The 21,179-nt window shown below is 36.1% G+C and overlaps 1 protein-coding gene across 1 annotated transcript in view; it reads right to left on the bottom strand.

The window, feature by feature from the left end:
* Positions 1–6,318: 6,318 nt before the first annotated feature.
* Positions 6,319–21,179, bottom strand: part of SCEL (sciellin) — an 86,691-nt gene continuing 71,830 nt past the window's right edge. The window contains exons 28-33 of the mRNA XM_056109976.1: positions 17,069–17,161; positions 15,519–15,590; positions 13,913–13,987; positions 9,876–9,984; positions 7,271–7,373; positions 6,319–6,420 (exon numbers count right to left, since the gene is read on the bottom strand). Of these exons, the coding sequence (XP_055965951.1) occupies positions 6,404–6,420; positions 7,271–7,373; positions 9,876–9,984; positions 13,913–13,987; positions 15,519–15,590; positions 17,069–17,161 (469 nt within the window). The 3' untranslated portion in view covers positions 6,319–6,403. The remainder of the gene's footprint in view (positions 6,421–7,270; positions 7,374–9,875; positions 9,985–13,912; positions 13,988–15,518; positions 15,591–17,068; positions 17,162–21,179) is intronic.

Genomic DNA, 21,179 nt, shown 5'->3' on the forward strand with positions numbered 1-21,179 from the left:
TCACTTGACTATGTTGTACTTTTTTTCCCCCACAGAGGCATATGGAAGCTTTATTCTTAGATTTTAAGAAGTGTCCATCCAAATTTCCTATAAAGGCAGACCCAGACAACAGTGAATGATGGCTCTGTTGTTACCACATCCCCTGACACTGGTTGCTTCTGGTCATTTTTGGTATGTGCCATTCTCACTGTGAGATGACATCTGCTTTGACAATATTTTATACCTGGCATTAGTGAGAGGGAGTAGGACCTTAATGCTCACTTCTCAACTCAATTTGTTAAAAAACTTTGTATTTTAGAGTAGCCTTACACTTACTCAAAAAAAAAGTAAAAATAGTGTTGAGTTCCATGTAGAGAGCATGGTTTCATCTGCTATGAATCCCGACATTAGAATGACACAGAGTCATAACTTACGAATCAATGATGAGACAAAGCCTAGAATGTGATCTCTCACTTCATTGATCACCAGGGTAGGTTTAGCTATCTGAATCTCGGTGCATCCATCCCCTCCCTCCCTCCATTCTGTTTCAGTCCCTCCTGAAGCTGAGTGCTGTGTGAAGAACACTTTTCCTAACACAGAAACCAACAGGCTCTCAAGTTTGTAGAACACAGAGAAGTTAAGCTTCCATGATCCCAGATACATCCAAAGGCTTGCTGCTTATAGCAGTATTCACATTCCCTTCTTAAAAAACAAAAACAACCAAAGAAACAGGAAATTAAAACAGGCTATATTATATCCAGGATTCTTTAACATTTACCTAAGGCCTTTTGTTGTTGTTGTTCCAGAATCTCCTCCAAGAACTATATTACATTTACCCATCACATCTCCTTAAGCTCCTCTGGATTGTGACAACTTCTCAAACTTACTTATTTTAAGACTCCTTTGAGGAATTGTCCACTCATTCACGAGAGGGCTCATCTTTTTCTACTGGTTCTGGGTTTGGGGGAAGAAAACTACAGAGGGATGCTTTATTCTGTCACTTCCTGTCAGTTTGTGGAAATAATTATTTATTGAAGGACACCTTGGTGCCTTCCAGTTCTTCATAATTATACATAAAAACTGCTGTAAGTATTCAGCTGTAGAGTTCTGTCTGAATACAGTCTTCAAATTAGTTGGTAAATACCCAGGAGCATAACTACTGAATGATATGGGATGACTATATTTAGCTTCTTAAGAAATTGCCAAACTGTCTTACAAAGTGACTGGACTATTTCATGTTACCATGAGCAATGAGGGTTCCTTTGCTTTGCATTCTTGACATCAAGTAATATTGGCAATATTTTTAGTTTTTAACCATTTCATACATACAAATTAGTATTATATTGCTTTTATTTCCCATTCCTCAATGATAAATCATATTGAGTATCTTTTATATGATTATTTGCAATATATTCCTTTGGTTAGATGTCATCGTGTCTTCTGCTCATTTTTCATATCATTTTATTGTTCAATTAGGTGTCAATATTTTCTTCCAGAGTACAAGCTTTTGATATTGTTACTGTTGTTACTGTGTTTGGGCTGGAGCGATTTTGATATTGTATTCATAATTTTTTGCCATATTCAGGTTATGTTGATTTTCCTCCTGCTTTCTCCTAGAAGTTTTACAGTTTTGCATTTTGTACTTAACTATGTGATCTGTCTTGAGTTTGTTATTTTGTGATATAAGATCTGTGGCTAGGTTTGGGGGTATTTTTACATGGCTATTTGTTTATTTCAGTATAATTTCTTTTTTTAAATGCTATTCCTTTTCCATCAAAATTTCTTCATGACTTTGTCAGAGATTAATTAATTAGTTTGCTTCAAAATAACATTAATATGTTCATGAAATCTATATTCAATAATATTTTAATCACACAAATTTAAAAGGTATAAATCTATTCTAATAATACTAAATTTTAAATGTCATTTAATTTAAATATTTAATTATATCATTCATTAGATATTATTTAATCTAATTATAAAATTTAAATTTAACTTAATTAAATAATCAAATAGATATTTAACATTAAATGTTAAAGCTCATTTAGTAATATATTTTCAATGAATTTATGAAAATACAATGATATATTTTACCTACTTTTTTCAGCCTCACTTCATGTTTAATAATTGGAGTCTCCCAGAAGTCTTTCTATTCCTGAATTATGCCAGAGTGACACTGGTCCTAAGTTCTAAACATTTTCCTATAGGAAACTTTCAGTCCAACTTGCCTTTATGAACTTGGAGAAGCTTTGAAGCTCATGATCTTTCCTTTTCTCTTGGGAAAGGACATAGAATTAACATATTTTGACTGATAAAGTTGCACTAAGATCTGAATGTTCCTTTTTTTATCAGATGTATTATTCATACTGCAACAAAGAAAGAGAACATATAATGTTTATAAAATGCCTGTGAAAAGTTTTTTTCTAGATTAGAAATTATGTTTCTTAACATTTTACTTAACTGTTTGATGAATGTTTTCTTTTGGGGCTGGAAATTGGGTCATGCCTAGCAGTACACAGGGCTTATTCCTGACTCTGGTGCTAGGGATCTGACCAGGGTTAGTAAAATGCAAGCAAACATCTTAACCCATGTACCTACCTGCCTTGTATATTTTCTTTGTCTGGTAGTTTGCTCAGTTGTTTAATGAATCTACTTGTTAAACAAAAAGGGCCTTCATTATTAGCGTCCCAAGTAAAGTGAGGAAATATACCTTACCCATAGTTTATACTCCAGATGAGGCTGATTAAAAATAGAGTAGGAAGAAAGAATAAATTCTGAAGTAAGGGGATTGTCTAAGCAGTTACCAGGGAGCCTAGGGCTCACTTCAGTTTCTCAGCCCAGCTGTACAGACCTGACAGTTCAGTGTTCAGAGACAGAGGTGATACTCAGGGCCATACCTGGCAGTACTAGGGACAACCGAGGCTATACTCAGCAGTGCTCAGGAGAACATGTGCTGCAGGGATCAAATTCAGTAGGTTATGCATGACAGATATGAGCTTCAATCTGTTGGACTAACTTCTTAGTCCAAGAATAGATTCTTGTATTAATGCAATGTTTGAACAGGCAGGTCATTAAATCAAGTAAAAATCTCACATTTTAAATAGTGATGAATGGACCCCTGATGAACATGACCTAACCATATTAACACAGGTATTTTGGGGTGCTTCTGAGAATTATTAATCTCTTGTGGAATAGGTGGAAGCCTAAAAATCATTTGCATTATACCAAAAATAACCAGTGCATTTAGCAGTGCCAAAAAAATCACTGAAAGTTTGCCTTGATATAAACACTAACTTGTGTGTGTAGAGCTCGGATTCAAGCTGAGTAGGAAACACCCATGATTCCCTATTGTAGCAAATAAGTGAGAGTGTAGGCCAACAGAGCTGACCCATGTCATCATTCATATTAATTATAGTTGTGTTTGCAAGCAAACAATTAGGGGTATATAGATTACTTCTTGAATCAATTTTTACTTCTTGGCCTTTTGGAAAGAAATAGTGCATTTTAACAGATCAATTTTCTGGGATTCTTATATTTCATTCATTTTGGTTCTTTTCAAAAGAATTTTGGAGCATTTTATTCCCTGTCAGAGACATTTCTTGATTAGTAAGAAAAAATTCTGTTTTTTTGAGATGTACGCAATTCATCCCAGGGAAACTATCAATCAGAACACAATTGGTTGCCTAAAAATAATATCTATTAATTATTTTAAGAATCTCTATTTCCTATGGAATGATAAACCCATACACAATGAAGAGGTCTTGATAAATCAGAAGCTCCTCCTTCTGCAGGTTGTATTTATTTCATCTTTAGAACAGATTTTGGTTAAATTTAATACATTATCAAAGGAGAATTAAAGATCAATAAAACAGCCAGATAAAATAAGAAATAAAATCTTTATAGGCTTTCAAATGAAGCATTTAAAAAGTAGACTACTATAAAATGATATTCAAATGATTTTTAATTATTACAAAGGCATTGAGTTGCTAATATGCTTGATATAAAAGGAAGGGATACTATTTCATCCATCATTTCTGCCATGAATTCCAATTCTAAGAAAAGTATTTCTTTTGATCCACTTTGATAGCATATAATAAAAGAACAATAAAACATATGGCTCAATTACCACTGCTTTGCATCAAGCATGAATTAATGAATATCAAATTATTATTAATTGTTTTTTCTGGCTTCCTCTCGGTAGGACGACTATCACACATTGGTGTGTTTTGATAAGCAGTTTGTGTTTAACACTTTGGAGGCCAGTCTCTATGAGGAACAGATGCTTAAAATCATTATGCAAAAGAATAACTCTAAGCTTATCAACATTTTGAATATGTAATTATCTTTTAATCTCCTTTGTTCTTGTCAACTTTTCACAACTGCCCTAATGTTGCCTATAATTCCTTCTCTCCTCACTGTTCCATATGCTTTCCTTCAAGAAGTAGAGGCTATATTAAGTACTCCAGACAACCAATTTCTCAATTTTAATAACAGTCGTTTCTCACATGGGAAAACGATCACATCTTCAACTCTTGAATATAAAAATCTCTTTCACAATGTATGTGTGACAGCAAAAATGATCCACAGAAGGAAGCAACTGACTTCACTGCTCAGGCAATAATTTTGACCCATCCAGGGTCACATCAGTGCTGGACATGCACGTGGATCAACACCCACCATCACTTGCAAGTTTGTTGGCCTGAAGGAGATTGATGAAATGTTGTAGTAGGAAAAGGCTGGATGATGATCTCAAATTCATAAATCCTGTTGATGTGTTCATTGCTGCTGTTGTTTCTGGCAAGCCCAAGTATGTTGACAGCATCTTTGTCCTCCTCCCAGCAGCTTTGCTATTGGTGATGTGGGACAAACAACTGCTGTGGTATCAGAGTGATGGGCAGAAAGGTGGCGACATGGCAAGGTTACCAAGTCTTCCCCAAAAGCTCAGAAAGCTAAATGCACATCTTCAGTTCCTATGAGCCCAGTTTTCATCAGTGATGGGGTGCGGGGGTGAGGAGCAGAGTGATCTCAGAACTATTTGTCTCAATCGGTCATTTTAAATTCAATAGTGAAAGTCCAGTTAAGGTCAACAGTGCATTGCAAGATCTTCTGAAGAGAGAGTATTTTTTTGACCTCGTGTGTGTGTGTGTATATGCGTGTGTGCACATTTGCGCGTGTCAATATGTGGCCGTTTTAAGTAATGTGACTTTAAAATCAGCATTTTTTAATGGAAATAACGACTATAAATCTTCACAGAATTTTGATACCCACTGATTCAAAGTTTAATGAGGAAAGAAAAGAAAATGAAAGACAAAAATAATAAAATAAAATAAAATCATAGCTTGAGCAGTTACGGACCAGCACGATAATAAAGGATGATAACTATAATTGACAGAAGTTCAGGTTAGTGAATGGTGTTTGAAAATACTTGACACAAAAATTTTGTATAACTCATAGTTCATTTTATTTTTTTATCAACTGTATGTAAATATAAAGTGCTATGTAATACGGATAAATGTAACATTCCCCAAAACATGTCCTTGTAGTTCATAACCATTATTTCTCAAAGATTATTTGTATACCCAGATTTTGAAATTCATGCAAAGAAAAGGTTAATTATAATAATAATCTATGAATATAATGAGTTTACCCATTACCCATAAATCCATGTTTTTCTGATTTTTTATAAATATGTAAAAATATGCCTGAAAAAAACTGAATGATCACACAAACACTAAATTGTTTAGATGTTATCTCAAGTCAATATGGTAACATATTCAGATGTTTCTAAGGAGAAAACAAAAACTTGCTTTAGAATCAGAGCATTTGGAGAGCAGAAAGGGACTTAGAAATCATTTTGTCCAATGTCCTTCATGTTACAGATAATGGGTCTGGAAAGTCTATGTAATTTTCTGAAGTTCATATACCTTTGAGTGTTAATAGGAATCTGCCAAACTTTATAATAAAATCTCAATTAACATTTCTTTTTCACAAAAATAAAATATATCTTGCACCCTGGATAGTTTGTCAGATGTTAATAGTGTATACAGATTCAAATTCTCAGGGTAAAAAAGGTGAGAAGATGAGAAACATCTATAATAATTACCCTAACTTACAGATTAAATTTGGAGTAGGAATGGCCTACTTAGAGTTGATAATCTCACTGCCATCAGAAAATACCAATCCTTTGACATTGGTAGCTAGAACTACTCATATTTTGATCCCAAATCTAGTTAAATACCAGATAGTTCCTTTTATGTGTGTGACCTTATTGAAGGTAAATATATTATTTGTTCAATGATAGAATTCTGAATTGCATGTGACTCAATCTTCAGTGTAACAATTTATCTAGATGATATAGTCTAAAACTGAAAAAATATTAGAATTTCTTAATAAGTATTTTCATCTTGATTTCAATGTGCCAGAATTACTGAATCCACTTTGCTGAAAAATTAAAGAAAATCACAGTTAGGTATAAAAATTCAGTACAAAAGGAAACGTATAACTAAAAGTTTAAATAGCAATCATTTATCAACCAGGTGCTGCTAGTAGATTAACATTCTACTTTATCCTTCTACTGTGTCATCACTAGGACTTTTGGTGATGCCATAAATAAGAATTTCAGGTGTTTGGGACACAATATTTATGAGACCATGTTTTGAAAACTTATATGTATGATATATAATGCAGTGGTTACAGAGTACCCAGTTAAGAAGTTAGACACAAAGACCAGAGTCTTTTGGTAACCAAATCTCTTAAGTCAAATCACAGGTTTTGAGAAGAATAAAAATTTTAGAGCTGCTACCATGCAAATATTGGATCGTCATAAAGTTACTAAATTAGAAAAGAAAACAGAATGAGAACTGGCTGGGAAATATCAGAAAATAGAAGGCAAAGTATGAATATAATTAAGTTTGTTCTTGTAATTGATTCTGAGCCTGATGGAACGTGGGTTTGAATATTTTTCAGCTCATTTTCCAAGCTAAATGTAGCATCCTTGTGCCTCATTAATAACACACATTTGTCATTAAGTTTCATATTTTGGATTCTTGTAAGAATTTCAAATGTTCCTATTTGATTTACACATCAACTAGACACCAGGACATTTGAACTTTACTTAGTGATACTGGCCAGTTCCCCTTAACATCTCAGTTATTTTATAAACTTTCTATGGTATTCATTATGTATATATTGTTAAAATATTTCTACTTCATTGAAGTCTTTTCTTTTAATAATATCAAATGATGATTCATTCACATTAGCTATATTTATCATTTTCATAAATAACACTCACCTATAACTTTAGAGTAGCAAGGCTCACAGTGTATTGTCTTCTTATAAATCCAAATACTGTCACCAGCTTGTAGATTCTCCAAAGGTTTTTTGCATATTTCACACTGAAGAGAAAAATATATAAAATTTACATTACATCTGAATTCTAGATTCTCTGAGTAAAAAGATAGAAAAGCCCTTTCAAGTCACTCAGACTCATCCTCCATAAGAGAATTCAGATGAAGCCGAGGAGAACCAAAGGAAAAGTAAGAGTGAACTTGTTATGGATTATAGATCACTGTGCTGAATTTTTCAAATAGTGTCACAGCATCTTTTTATTATTTCAGGTCATATATATACTATGGAAGTTTCTACCTGGCTGACAGCAGGGTAGCTATCAATTTTAAAAAATTTATTATGTCAAAGACACGACCAATATTTCTAACAAATACTCAAAGCATACTCATTATTTTCTTATTTTAGAGGAATTATGCTGTACAGGTATGTAACCTCACTGAGCAAAACAAACTTTTGACTTCACATGGACTTTAGGTGAAACTTTGTTTTGAGCTATTTCAGTTCCTGTGGCAGGATAGACCCGGCATCTGCTTCTTTGGAGTAAGTCCATTGCTGATTGACTGACTTTCAAGCATGAGGATGTCACAGATTGGCTAATTTTCTAGAGGCTAGTTCATTGGAATAAATTGTAATTAATCAATATAAGTAAAACAGTTTTGGTGCTTTCCTATTACCATCGCTATAATAAAATCCACCACTTTTTGGGAATTGGGGGCATTTTTATTCTCAGTACATAATATTTTATAAATAAATTAAAATGGGAATAAAAATTGAATGTACAACAAATGGCAGTTATGACTATTTAGTAAAATCAATAATTAGATGAATTTAATTGTTTTTAAAAGTTTTCTGCAAGATAATTTTCAATAAAGAGCTAAACATTAACTTTTGAGTAAATTTGAAAAGCTACAACAGGTCATTTGATCATAACTAGATAATTCTAAAATTTCCAGATTATACCTTATGTAAATTTATATATACAACCAAAAATGGATTTTTGGTTCAAAATGAGCATCATATTTCTTACAACCATATGTCAATGTCTGAAGTTATGTATGCATTGCAACTTCTTACCTGAAGAGAAAAGTTGTGTCAAACACAATGCTATCAGTAAAGAGAATCCATAGACTTAGGAAAATGGTTCTCAAACTACCACTTATTAATTCTATTTTAGGAATTAAAAAATACCAATGTCTACTACATGGAAAGTATCATGCTAAGCGAAATGAGTTAGAAAGAGAGGGATAGACATAGAAAGGTTGCATTCATCTGGGGAACATTAAAGTAACAAAACAGGAGACTAACACCCAAGAATAACCGAGATAAATACCATGAGGTTTACTCCATGGCTTGGAGGCCAGATTCACACTCTAGGGGTAAAGGCAGCCCAGATGTAGAAGGGAGCACCAAATGGGGGATATTGGAGGATCCCCCAGGATCCCCCAGCATGCTGAAAGTAGACTCTAGGCCGAACATGATTGCCACTCAATGACTCTTTTGCAGGCCACAGCACCCAAAAGGAGAGAGAGAACAAAAGGGAATGCCCTGCCACAGAGGCAGGGTGGGATGGGGGGGATGAGGGGGGTCGGAGGGATACTGGGATTAGTGGAGGTGGAGAATGGGCACTGGTGGAGGGATGGACACTCGATAGGAAACCCAAGCACAAAAATTTGTAAGTCTACAACTGTACCTCATGGTGTTTCACTAATTAAAAAAATACCAATATTAAGACTATTCTGTGAGATTCTTGGTTTCTTTGGCGCTTGTTCCAAGTGTTATATTTTTCTCTGAATTTCCCCTAGATGATTATTAAATACATCAATAATCATCTCAGTGGAGAACTATTGCTTTAGTAAACTATATCATTTTTTCAAAGGTTAAACAGTGAAGCCAAGCTAATTTAGGTCATATCCAAAGTCAGAGAGTCATAGTTAAAGACAGAGTTAGTGCGCAAATGCAGATGTTTAAATTCCCAATTCAGGGATCATCCAATTACACACACACAAAAAAAAAACTCTAGCAACGGTTATTGTCAGAAGAGAAATAGTTCATGAAAGCATAAACTGTAAAACATCATCCAGTGTAAACTTCATTATTAGTAAACTAAGCCACAATCAATTTTAGTGAATCATGCTTTCAAAGGCTGGGTTTAAGTTATTGTTGTAGCAATAGCATCACTCTAATTCCCTAACCTAATGAGCTACCAACTTTCTTCTCAACAGTTTTTCTCTTAGGATTTCATTTTAAGTGATGCATGATTTATTAAAACATTACAAAAACTGTTACAAAGAGAAAAAGTGCATATTTTTAACAGATTTAAATCTCTAGGGTCAGAGTTATAAATATGTCAGTAATCAACTCTAAGCCTAAAGCCAAGATAGTAATTTCAAACCTTGGAGGTTAAGTTTGTAGAACTCTAGAAATATTTAAGTAGTACATTACTAATGTGAATGATTCTGAAAACTTTAACTCAATTCCACATATCTAATTAAATAATCATTTTTGAGCCACTAATTATGCAATTTAATTTTAGCTAAATGCACTCTTACCTTGAAGCAAGTGGAATGGCAGCAAATTTGTAATTCATCTAAAATCATTTTTGTTTCTGTACCCAAGGGTTTTCGGCAGTAAGTGCACATATCTTTTTCAATGACAGATCTATAGAAAGGTAAGCAATTAAAAATAACTTTTCATCACGCATGAAAAGTGGCACAACTGATTCTTTCTAGTTACCTCAAAATGATAACAACTAACTTACATGATGGAAAGTCTCAAATTTACTAGCAATCAAAGGTATATCTGAGCAGGGCAAAGATGTTTATAGTTTTCCTAACGGAACTAGGTCATAAGTACCCTTTGAAGTTAGAATAATAATTTGAGTTGTTAATTTACATGTATTTTTTAAATTATGCAGTATAGTAAGACAAGTTTTTAACTCTCAAATCATTAAATAGGCAAGAAGTAGAAATTAAATCAAGAGTGTATTAGGAAATTCACAAATGATAAGTATGTAGTACCCTAGACTCTAGTTTAGAGACCAAAAGAGTTCCCTTGGTGTCACTGTAGGAACCAAAGTTCTATGCCACCTTTCATTACCAACTTTATATTGATGGGGTAAAATCAGTTTCATTATTAATTTTGGAAAAATAATATTCAATATAAATTAACTGTAGAGATGATCAGCAAAGTCCAAACTACAATGGGTCATATTTTAAGAAAAGTCAGTATGTATGTGATTATTACCTTTGTATCGTCTTAGAATTGTCTCAAATTTCTTTTACAGTTTATTGAGTCAGAGTCAGAAAAACAATGGAATAGTGAAAGCCAATACTTCTACAGGCTAATTTGCTTAATATATCAAGTGAATTTTCCCATGCAATTTACTGAGGTAATATTTTTATTTTTCCTAAGGTCTTTGAAAATTAAATATTATTGCCTTTATTGATAATTTATGGTGGAAAAAACTGATACAAGTTTGTCACTTGCTACTGTCATGCAGACATTGGGTGACAGAAGAAGGAGATGAAAGACGGTAGCATAGTTTTAAAGTCCTTGAGCTACCTGTCCTGCTTGTGTATGGAGTCTAGATGAAATAAACCAGTCATCCTGGGAGGCGTCATCCTACTGTGAAGACCAGAGATATAAGAGTAGAGGGTAAATGCAAGGGAGAATAAGGTGGGAGAGGAAAGAGAATAGAAAAGAGGGATTGGAGCAATAGTAAAGTGGGTCGGGTGTTTGCCTTACATGTGGCCGTCCCAAGTTCAATCCCCTGGCATCCCATATAGTCCCCCAAGCACTGCCAGAAATAATTCCTGAGTGCAAAGGCAGGACATAGCTGAACATAGCTGGGTGTGAGCCCTCTTAAAGAGAGAGAGAGAGAGAGAGAGAGAGAGAGAGAGAGAGAGAGAGAGAGAAAAGAGGAAACATGCCTGGTTGTACATTTAAAGTAATTCTACACTTTGACACCCTATGTATAAGAATATTTTCCTCTTTCAACTAACACTATAGCAGCTAAATATATAAAGAATATATAAAGTTTTATATATATATATATATATGCGGCTGGAGCAATAGCACAGCGGGTAGGGCGTTCGCCTTACAAGCGGCCAACATGGCCGACCCGAGTTCAATTCCTCCGCCCCTCTCGGAGAGCCCGGCAAGCTACCGAGAGTATCTCGCCTGCACGGCAGAGCCTGGCAAGCTCCCTGTGATGTATTTGATATGCCAGACACAGTAACAACAAAGTCTCCAATGGAGACGTTACTGGGCCCACTCGAGCAAATCGACGATCAACGGGAGGGCCTTTACTTTACTTTACTTACTTAAAGTTATATATTCCCTGAAAATATTTGCCTATGAATTATTCATATAAATGCATGTGCACTTACACACATATACCTGTATGTTCACATACAAAATTTTTCATACAAGTCTTTCAGTAGTAGAAAACAAACCATCTACCTTCCATTTCGAAGCACTGAGATATTATCTGGGGCCCAGCTAAGAATAGGAATCCTCCAATAAAAAGCTTACTTTCTTTTCCAGGAGCCAGGTGTTAGTTCAATGATCGCAGTATGTTATTAAATATGTGGGAACAATTAGAAGTGCATAAAGATGGGAGCAACCCACCAGAAAAAAAAGAAAAAAAAAGAAACTGGAGGTGAGCTTAATGAGTGAGGAGGAACATGATGGAGGAATTCAAAGCATAATGAATAGAAGGCGTCAAGGAGCTATTACAATGAGGGTATTTGGAATGACTTAACACCAGGCAGTAATCAACAGGAACAGGTTCTGAAGGAGCATAAAGAACATATAAGAAAATTCAGTCTTATCCTGTAAAGTGAGAAGTTATTTTCAATGTTTATTGACATTAGAGAAGAACAATGGCATAACTGGGGCTCTTTCAAGTTTTCTTGAACAGACACACAGTGTGCTAGTTTTGTGGAGGTTTGAGAGCTAGTACAGTGAGTGCAGGGTCAGGAGTAAACACTGAGCACTGAGCACTGGGTTTGGTCCCAAAACCAAGATAAATAAATAAAAATAAATAAACTTAAGCAATTTTAATAAAGCAGAACTCATTTTTTCTAGCAACTGGGAATATCTATGGCCACACATAAAATATGCATACATTTAAACTCCTCTAAACCAATGTTACCTCAATTAAAAAATAAGTTAAAAAATGACAGTGACATTGCTAATTTCATACAATATTCAATAGAAAATATAATTGGCTGATGTTAAAGACATTTCATTGACCAATTTAAGAACATTGGTCCTCTTCAGATCCTCGTAGGAAGAATATAGTTATTTTTTTCTGAACATTAATAATAAAAAAATGAGCCTGTGAAATCTCATAAGAATAAGTAAAGTTAATAAGTATAAGTCATGTTAATAAGTGATTTTATACTTATTAAATCATACTGACAGTCAAAGATCTTTCCAAAGCTTTATCTGTTTGGATGCTGTTAATGAGCAGTACATGTATTTGTAATGCTTATAAAGATAATTTCACTCCTAAAGAGGTGTGACTTAGAAACAAGATACTCAGCAGAGGAGTCATCATCTAAATTCCTGCATAGGAATTGGATCTCTCAGTACAGCTGGTAAGGATCTTTCCTTGCATGTTGCTGCCCAGGTTTGAAAACCAGTGTTACATAGAGTCTACTAAGCCAGACCACGAGAGCCAGGAGTAAGCCCTGAGCACTGCCTGGTGTGACCCCAACTCACAAAGCAAAACAAAAAATATCCTATACAAATAATAAAAATGAAATATGTAGTTGATGCTGAGTTCACAGAAGTTTCCATTAGCAAATGGATATAGGTTCATTTTCCCAGGAAACATTTGTTGAATACCTGCTAGGTGCCAAACAGTTAACATTTTATTCCTAACTGCATAAAAAAGAAGAAATGACTTTACTCTCATGTAATTATATTTCCAAACCCTGTTATAGAAAAATACCACCCATGGTCTATCAGATTTTTTTAAGCTTGTGTCCAGCAGTTGGGTTGAAATACTCATTATTTATTTTCATATGTTCCTTTGGAAATCTGCAGGTAACTCTACTAAGTGTCACTAAACATTAAATGGTAAGAGATGATCATCAACAGCCAGATCCTGGGGTCCATTTACCATCACTAAATTGGTTCTCATCATAAGTCCCCTTTTGGGAACCAAGAATGGGTCTAGAGTGGGTCATAGTAACAGAGACGCACAGCTGTTAGTAAAGTGAGCTGGCTTTAGAAAACTGCAATAAAGGACAGCTGGGGTCACAGTCTAGTGATGCAATAAAGTCCAGACTCTAATAATATGGTATTACCAGTTCTCCTGGGAGTCACCAAGAGCAGAGGGACTGGTTTGGGAAGCAGCTGTGTGGCAAGGAAAGATCTTTTAGAATAAAGTGCATCAAAATCGAAGAGCAGCAAGAGCCGGGAAGCCAAGACACAAATTCCTGGATGCAGAGGAGATCATATTTGGTTCATAACAACTCTCATCAGTAGTGTTATCTCTCTATAGTGGATAACACAAATATACTTCAGTCTGTGTGTGTCTAAGTGTTTTATGTACGAAAATAGGACACATACTCACCTATCTGAGGTTGAATAAACAGTTTGAATGTATTTTCCAGATAAATTTTCTTGATATCCAACCTTGGGTGATTTACTAGGAACAAACACATATGACATGTGACTAATTGGCTATTTCTTTGGTATTGATATTTCTATCTTTATGCAGGTGAGGAAACACATTTATGCAGACTTATTATTCTTTGTGGGCTGGAGTGATAGCACAGCAGTAGGGCGTTTGCCTTGCACGCAGCCAACATGGCCGACCCGAGTTCGATTCCTCCGCCCCTCTTGGAGAGCCCGGCAAGCTACCGAGAGGATCTCGCCCACACGGCAGAGCCTGGCAAGCTCCCCCTGACGTATTTGATATGCCAGACACAGTAACAACAAAGTCTCCAATGGAGACGTTACTGGGCCCGCTCGAGTAAATCGATGATCAACGGGAGGACCTTTACCTTTTTACCTTTTATTATTCTTTGTGATTTGAAAGCACCCCCTCATCTTTGAATCTAAAGAAGTACTAATGCACAAGTCACCTACGAGTTTACATAAATTGACATTTCTACTAAGGTAAATAGAGATGGTTCAAAGAGTATAAAAAAACAAGTGAGAGCAGGAAAAAGCTACTATATTTCATGAAATTTAGACTTGTATCTACTTTACTTATTTACTAAAAGAAAGTCCTCACTGCATAGATAAAGGAAACACAAAGCACATAGAGAAGCATATAATCAGAGAAATACAGATGTTTTAATTTTTAACTTGAAGACATTCAAAAACAGAATAGTTTATAACAAAAGCTTTTTTTAAAAAAAACACTTAAAAATTTCTCTATTCTTCCATTTCTGAGATTGCCCCAGCTTGTAAACATCACTCTTTCTTGGAGGCAAATGAAATCTGTATTTCACTAACCAGCTGGCTGCGCCTAATTGCTTCCCAAGTACTTCAGCTATCTCCGAGTGTATTAGGACTGGAAGCAATATGTTCCTATTATTTCATACAGTGAGTGGATAATATAGTCCTCACTTGGGGTATTTTAACAAACAATTGGTCTTCCTCCAAACTGCCTCTTTGCTGCCTGAAATAGAATCTACTTTGTGGAACACAGAATCTACAATGTTAATTAAGAGTTTTCATGTATTTAGGCATTACCCCTATTTTATTGACGAGGAAACTGAGACTGGAAGAGGTTACATATTGTTGACAAAGCCACAGGTCGGGCAAAGATTCAATATCAGCTCTAATGCTAGGAACTTTTTCTATACCATACTGCACTGTGAGAATACGATTGAGGACGAATGGCATTTATCGTAAAGGTGAAATTTGAGGTCACATTTTACAAGGTAAATTATGTGTGGACTTTGAGAAACTTTTCACAAAAAATTGTTTACTTCCTGACAAGTACTGAATTTTCTGTTATATTCATATATAATTTAGTTTAGTCAATAACTCTAAATTAATAACTATTTGATGTTGAAAACATTATATATCTATCTTTACCACAATATACTATAGTCTTCTATCTGAAAACAAAACAAGCATATTCTAGAATAATAGCAACACTTCTTAAACACAATTTAAAATTTAAAAAATAAATATCGACAATAATTGATATAAACACCCAGTACCTATTCTCCACATATGTCCTTGTATACACAATAGTGTCTTTTGCTCCTGCAGGCCTGGTTTCCTCATAAGAACTGCAAAACAAACCATTTTATTTTATTCTTCAAATTTTTCTTTTTTCTTTTTTCTTTTGCTTGGGGGGCAACCTGGCAGTGCACAAGGGCTACTCCAAGTTTGGTGCTGGGTCACTGCCCTGAGTGTTGTCTGGGGGACCATTAAGAGCCAGGTACTGAATCCAAGCTTCCCACATGTAAAGCAAGACTGTGTTTCAAGCTTATTTAGAAGGATAACCAGAATAACAAGGCTATTGTCCAATGTGATGTAAAAATAACACAGTCCTTCCAAACTACATATAACCTTTGAAATATGAATGTTAAAGTGGTATTAACCCATCTCTGCAAAATTTCTATATGTCTACCAATTTCTTCTTCCTTTTTAAAAAATTTATAAAAGAGTCATGATTTATAAAGTTACTGATAATTGCATTTTAGGCATCCAATAATCCAATAATAATCCTTTCACCAGTGTCAGCTTCCCTTCATCAGTGTTTCCAGATTCTCTCCCCAACCCAACCCCAAGTTCACCCCTGCTTGTCAACTTGACAGGCACAGTACAAAGTTTCAGTGGTTTCCATTTAGATCTCATGTTTTCAGTTCTGTTGAATCTGTGTTTTGGGTATATGACTATATCCCTCTCTCATATCACTGGTACAACTGAAGCCCTGAGGCCCATTAATCCATTACTTCTTATTCTCTTCTTCCCTCCTTGATTTCTTTCCTTCTCTGTCAGTCTCCTCTCTAAACACTGGGGTCAAGGATAATCTAAGCATCCCCCTCTTACTACAATACATTTCCTCATACAGTAGTCTATATTCCACAGATAATTTTTGTTTCGTTTTATGGCCACACCTAGTGGTTCTCAGACTTACTGCTAGCACTGTGCTCAGAGATCACTCCTGGAGACGCTCAGGGAACCATATGTGGTGCTGGGGATTGAATTGGGGTAGGCCACATGCAAGGCATCACTTTAACTTGTGCACTATCTCTCCAGCCCTCTAATGTTTATTTCCTTTCAGGATATTAGTTTGAAAGTCAGTCAGTCAAGAAATCTGCTGTAGAGCATGAAGATGATTTTGAATGTGTGTATCATGGTTATGGGCACGTTTCCTGATGCTCTATTCAAGAAACCTTATTTTCCCACATTCTTCAAATTAAAAGTGAGGCTTGGTTAACATATAGTTCCTGACTTAATGAAATCTTTAAATCTACTTACAGAATGTAAACAACTATATGGTGCTAATGCTTTAAAAAACTTGCAAACTTTGTGTGGAAAAACTAAATTTTACAATTTCCCCTCCAGATGGTACAACCTACCTCCATAGCCAAGTGTCTAACTTGACACTTTTGTGTAGGATTATTTATATACAGACACTGATAAAAATGAAGAACTACTATTGCAGTTAAAATGAAGTGACAGTCAGTATATAGAATGTATATATAAATTTTGAATGGGAGAATAGATCTGTAATTTGTTTCCAAATTGACCACAATACCTGCGATTCTTCCTGGCTTCATAAGAATTAACAGTAGTTCTTGTGGTCTGGTTGTTCAGAGCATCAGTGGATCTACTGGCATGGCCTTCTAGCCTAAGAAAGCAAACATAATACTTAGCACTTACATTAGAGTCTGTTAGGCTCTTTGCTTTATTAAAATTTTATTCAGGACAACATAATTGGAGAACTGATACATATAATCGATTTGGGGTTGTGGGAGTGGGAGGAGTCCTTGGGGTAGGGAGACAGGACACCCTGGTGATGAGTGTGGTGTTGGAATTATGTCCATGAGAAACCATTATTAATAGTACTGTAAGTCAAAAACTAGAATTAGAACAAAAAAATTATTCAGGGGCTGGAATGATAATACAATAGGTAGGGTACCTGCCTTGCATGCAGGCAACCCAGGTTCCATTCCTGGCACTCCATATGGTTCCCTGAGGACCGCCAAAAATGAGCACAGAGCCCAAACATCACCCGGTACTCAAAATCATAAGCACAGGAAGTCCTCCAAGACAAATAAATAAATAAAATTCTATTCAGTGATGCCCTCTATTACTGCTCTGGGCATAGTCCTGGAGGCCCCTGAGCATCACAGGTGCAGCTCCAGAGACCCAGTGCAGTACTGCTAGGGTGGACCAGGTCATCAATCCCTGACCCTGCAGGGTAGGAACAATGCCACCTCCTTTGGCCCTTATATCAAACCACTGTCCAGACTGACCAGGCTTCTCAGATAGGGACCCCAGGCTTCCTAAGGACCACATCGGAGAACCAAAACTAAAACTAAACCAAATAAAAATAAAATTCTGTTCCATGAAAACATCTGTGTACAATAACTCTATGTTTGCATGGTTTCTACATAGTCTACAGATACAATACACATGCTAATTTAGTTCCTCCAAAAATACTGTCTGACCCTTAAAACAATTGACTGACTAGTGTCACATTATCTAATACAAAAATAGAACATCTTTTTTATCAAGGGAAGGACATCTGAAATTGATTGTAGTAATATTTTTCACCCACAGGGTCTTTTAAAAAAGATTCTCATGGTCAATGTACCTGAAATTTTATCAATTTAATGAACATTGCTCGAGTGGACCCAGTAACGGGATAGCACAGTGGTAGGGCCTTTGCCTTGCACGTAGCCAACATGGCCGACCCGAGTTTGATTCCTCCACCCCTCTCGGAGAGCCTGGCAACCTACCGAGAGTATCTCACCCACACGACAAACCCTGGCAAGCTCCCCTTGTTATATTCGATATGCCAAACACAGTAACAATTATCACAATGGAGACGTTACTGGGCCCGCTTGAGCAAATCGATGAACAACCGGGGGACAGTGACAGTGACAGTAATGAAAATTATCCAGAGGTTGCTTACAGAATTTTTAATTTTATTCTTAATAGCAGAACTCTGAGTTAGAGTTTTGCTATAAAAAATGTCACTATTATTAACAAAGTGTAGGCATCTTTGCTTTTCCTATGAAACAAGAAAATTTAAAATATGAACAAGTAATGAAAACCCTCCTTGTTCCTTCATGTTAGTAAATCGAGATAAGGGAGAGATATCCAAACCATGAGGAGAGTTTATATCTTAATCAAGCCTGATCATTCTCAGATGGGTTGTTATTTCCTTTTCCAAATAGCTTTTGAAGAATTGAAAAAACTTACTGGCGTATAGAAAACAATCTATGGCAGATTTTCACAAACCATACCACTGAGTTAAAATGATATCAAGGAATGAGCAAATGGAGTTAATTATAAATTTTCTAATATTTTATCAAATCATTTACATTTGTCATTGTAAAAAAGTAAACTATATGTAGAAATATTTAAATCATGTTATATACAAGATATAATACAAAACCCAGCTTTAACTAATAGCTTCAAAGGACAAAGGCTGCCCTTTGTATTGTCCTAAACAATGTAAGATCAAGTAACAGTAGTTAGAAATATCTGTAGTAGGAAAGGAAAATAATTTGCAAGTAGTATTGTTGTATACTGAATTGTGTCCTTCACTATTCACATGTTGAAGTCCTAACTCCATGGAATTCAGACACATAGTTTATAAGTAGGTAATAAATATTAAATAAGGTAATAAGTAGTGACCACACTAATATATATATACAAATATATATACACACATATATATTGCTTTTTGGGTCACACCCAGTGATGCTCAGGTCTCTGCACTCAGGAATCACTCCTGGCAGTGCTCGGGGAACCATATGAGATGCTGGGAATTGAACCCAGGTTGGCCACATGCAAGGCAAACGCCCTACTTGTGCTATTGCTCCAGCCTACTATTTTTATAATTTGATGAAATTCTACTTTTTCATTATTTTCCCTCAAAACCCCTTTGCGCAGCCAAACACTGGAGCTTATAAATGTTGTGGGCAGTTCTTTAAATTACACGTACTTGTATTTTTTACCTTGATTACTTCCAAATAATATGGGATTAACTGTAATCCTAGAATGATTCCTAAAATTGTTACCGGTTTTCCAAGATAGTAGATCTTACTTAAAATTTAACCCCATCATTTATCAAGGGCTTGGTTGAGATCACACACACACACACACAGAGAGAGAGAGAGAGAGAGAGAGAGAGAGAGAGAGAGAGAGAGGAGGCAGAAGCTGTTGTGATAAGGAAAGAGAAAGAAATAACTTGGTAAGATGCAAGAACCTTTGTCCTGTTATTATTTTCCTGGGGGCCACACCTGGCAGTGCTGGGGTTCCACCTGCCTTAGTGTTTCAGGTCTTCCCCAGCACTGTTCAGGGGGACATGCCATGCTAGGCATGGGCCTCCTGCATATGCCACACACACGCTCCAACCTCTCGAGCTATCTCTCTGGGCCCTAGACGCAAGAGTATGCTATAAACATTATGAAGAAAAAAAGAGAGAAGCCTCTCAAGCCTTTCCCTGTTTTTCCACTCTCTTACATTACAGCGGGCTGGAGCGACAGCACCAGAGGTAGGGCGTTTGCCTTGCACGCGGCTGGCCTGGCAGAGTGAGGTTCAATTCCTCCGCCCCTCTCGGAGAGCCCGGCAAGCTACCGAGAGTATCTCGCCCACACCGCAAAGCCTGGCAAGCTACCCGGGACGTATTTGATATGCCAAACACAGTAACAACAAGTCTCAAAATGGAGATGTTACTGGGCCTGCTCGAGCAAATCGATGAACAATGGGAGGACAGTGTTCTAGACAATACATGTAGAAAGATAAACATAGGGAATTTCTGTTTTAAAATCCCTCCCACTCCAACATATAGGGGGAAGAATAGCAAAATATATGTAAAAACACATAATAGCTTCAACAATGCATTTCTTTATATTAGAAAAAATTATCAGAAAAGATAGTTGCATCTTAGATAAGGTAAGGTAAGGTAAAGGCCCTCCCGTTGATCGTCGATTTGCTCGAGCGGGCCCAGTAACGTCTCCATTGGAGACTTTGTTGTTACTGTGTCTGGCATATCGAATACTCTCGGTAGCTTGCCGGGCTCTCCGAGAGGGGCGGAGGAATCGAACTCGGGTCGGCCATGTTGGCCGCTTGTAAGGCGAACGCCCTACCGCTTAGATAAAAAATAGAAAATTCCTGTTTTACAGTACCCGCACACACCAGTCATCTGTTCTTGGGCTCTCAGATTTTTTCCAGATTCTAGCTATTGTAAACAGTGCTGCAATGAACAAACAAGTAGAGTTGTGACTTTGCTTATAATTTTTTGCCTCTCTGGGATATATTCCCAGGAATGGTACTGCTGGGTCAAAGGGAGCAAGAAATGTGAAGTGGAGCAAGGAAAGTCCCTTTAACAAATTGTGCTGGCAAAACTGGACAGCTACATGCAAAAAACGGGCTCAGATCTCTGCCTAACACCATGTACAAAAGTAAGATCAAAATGGATTAAAGACCTCAACATCAGACCGGAGTCCATAAGGTACATTGAAGACAAAGTCGGCAAAACCCTCCATGATATTGAAGCTAACGGTATCTTCAAAGATATCACCAAGCAAGTGAAAACAGAGATAGACAAATGGGACTATCTTAAACTAAGAAGCTTCTGCACCTCCAAAGAAACAGTGACAAAAATACAAAGACAGTCTACAGAATGGGAA

This window comes from Sorex fumeus, unplaced genomic scaffold (genome assembly GCF_029834395.1).
Source record: "Sorex fumeus unplaced genomic scaffold, SorFum_2.1 ptg000008l, whole genome shotgun sequence".
Classification (NCBI taxonomy): domain Eukaryota; kingdom Metazoa; phylum Chordata; class Mammalia; order Eulipotyphla; family Soricidae; genus Sorex; species Sorex fumeus.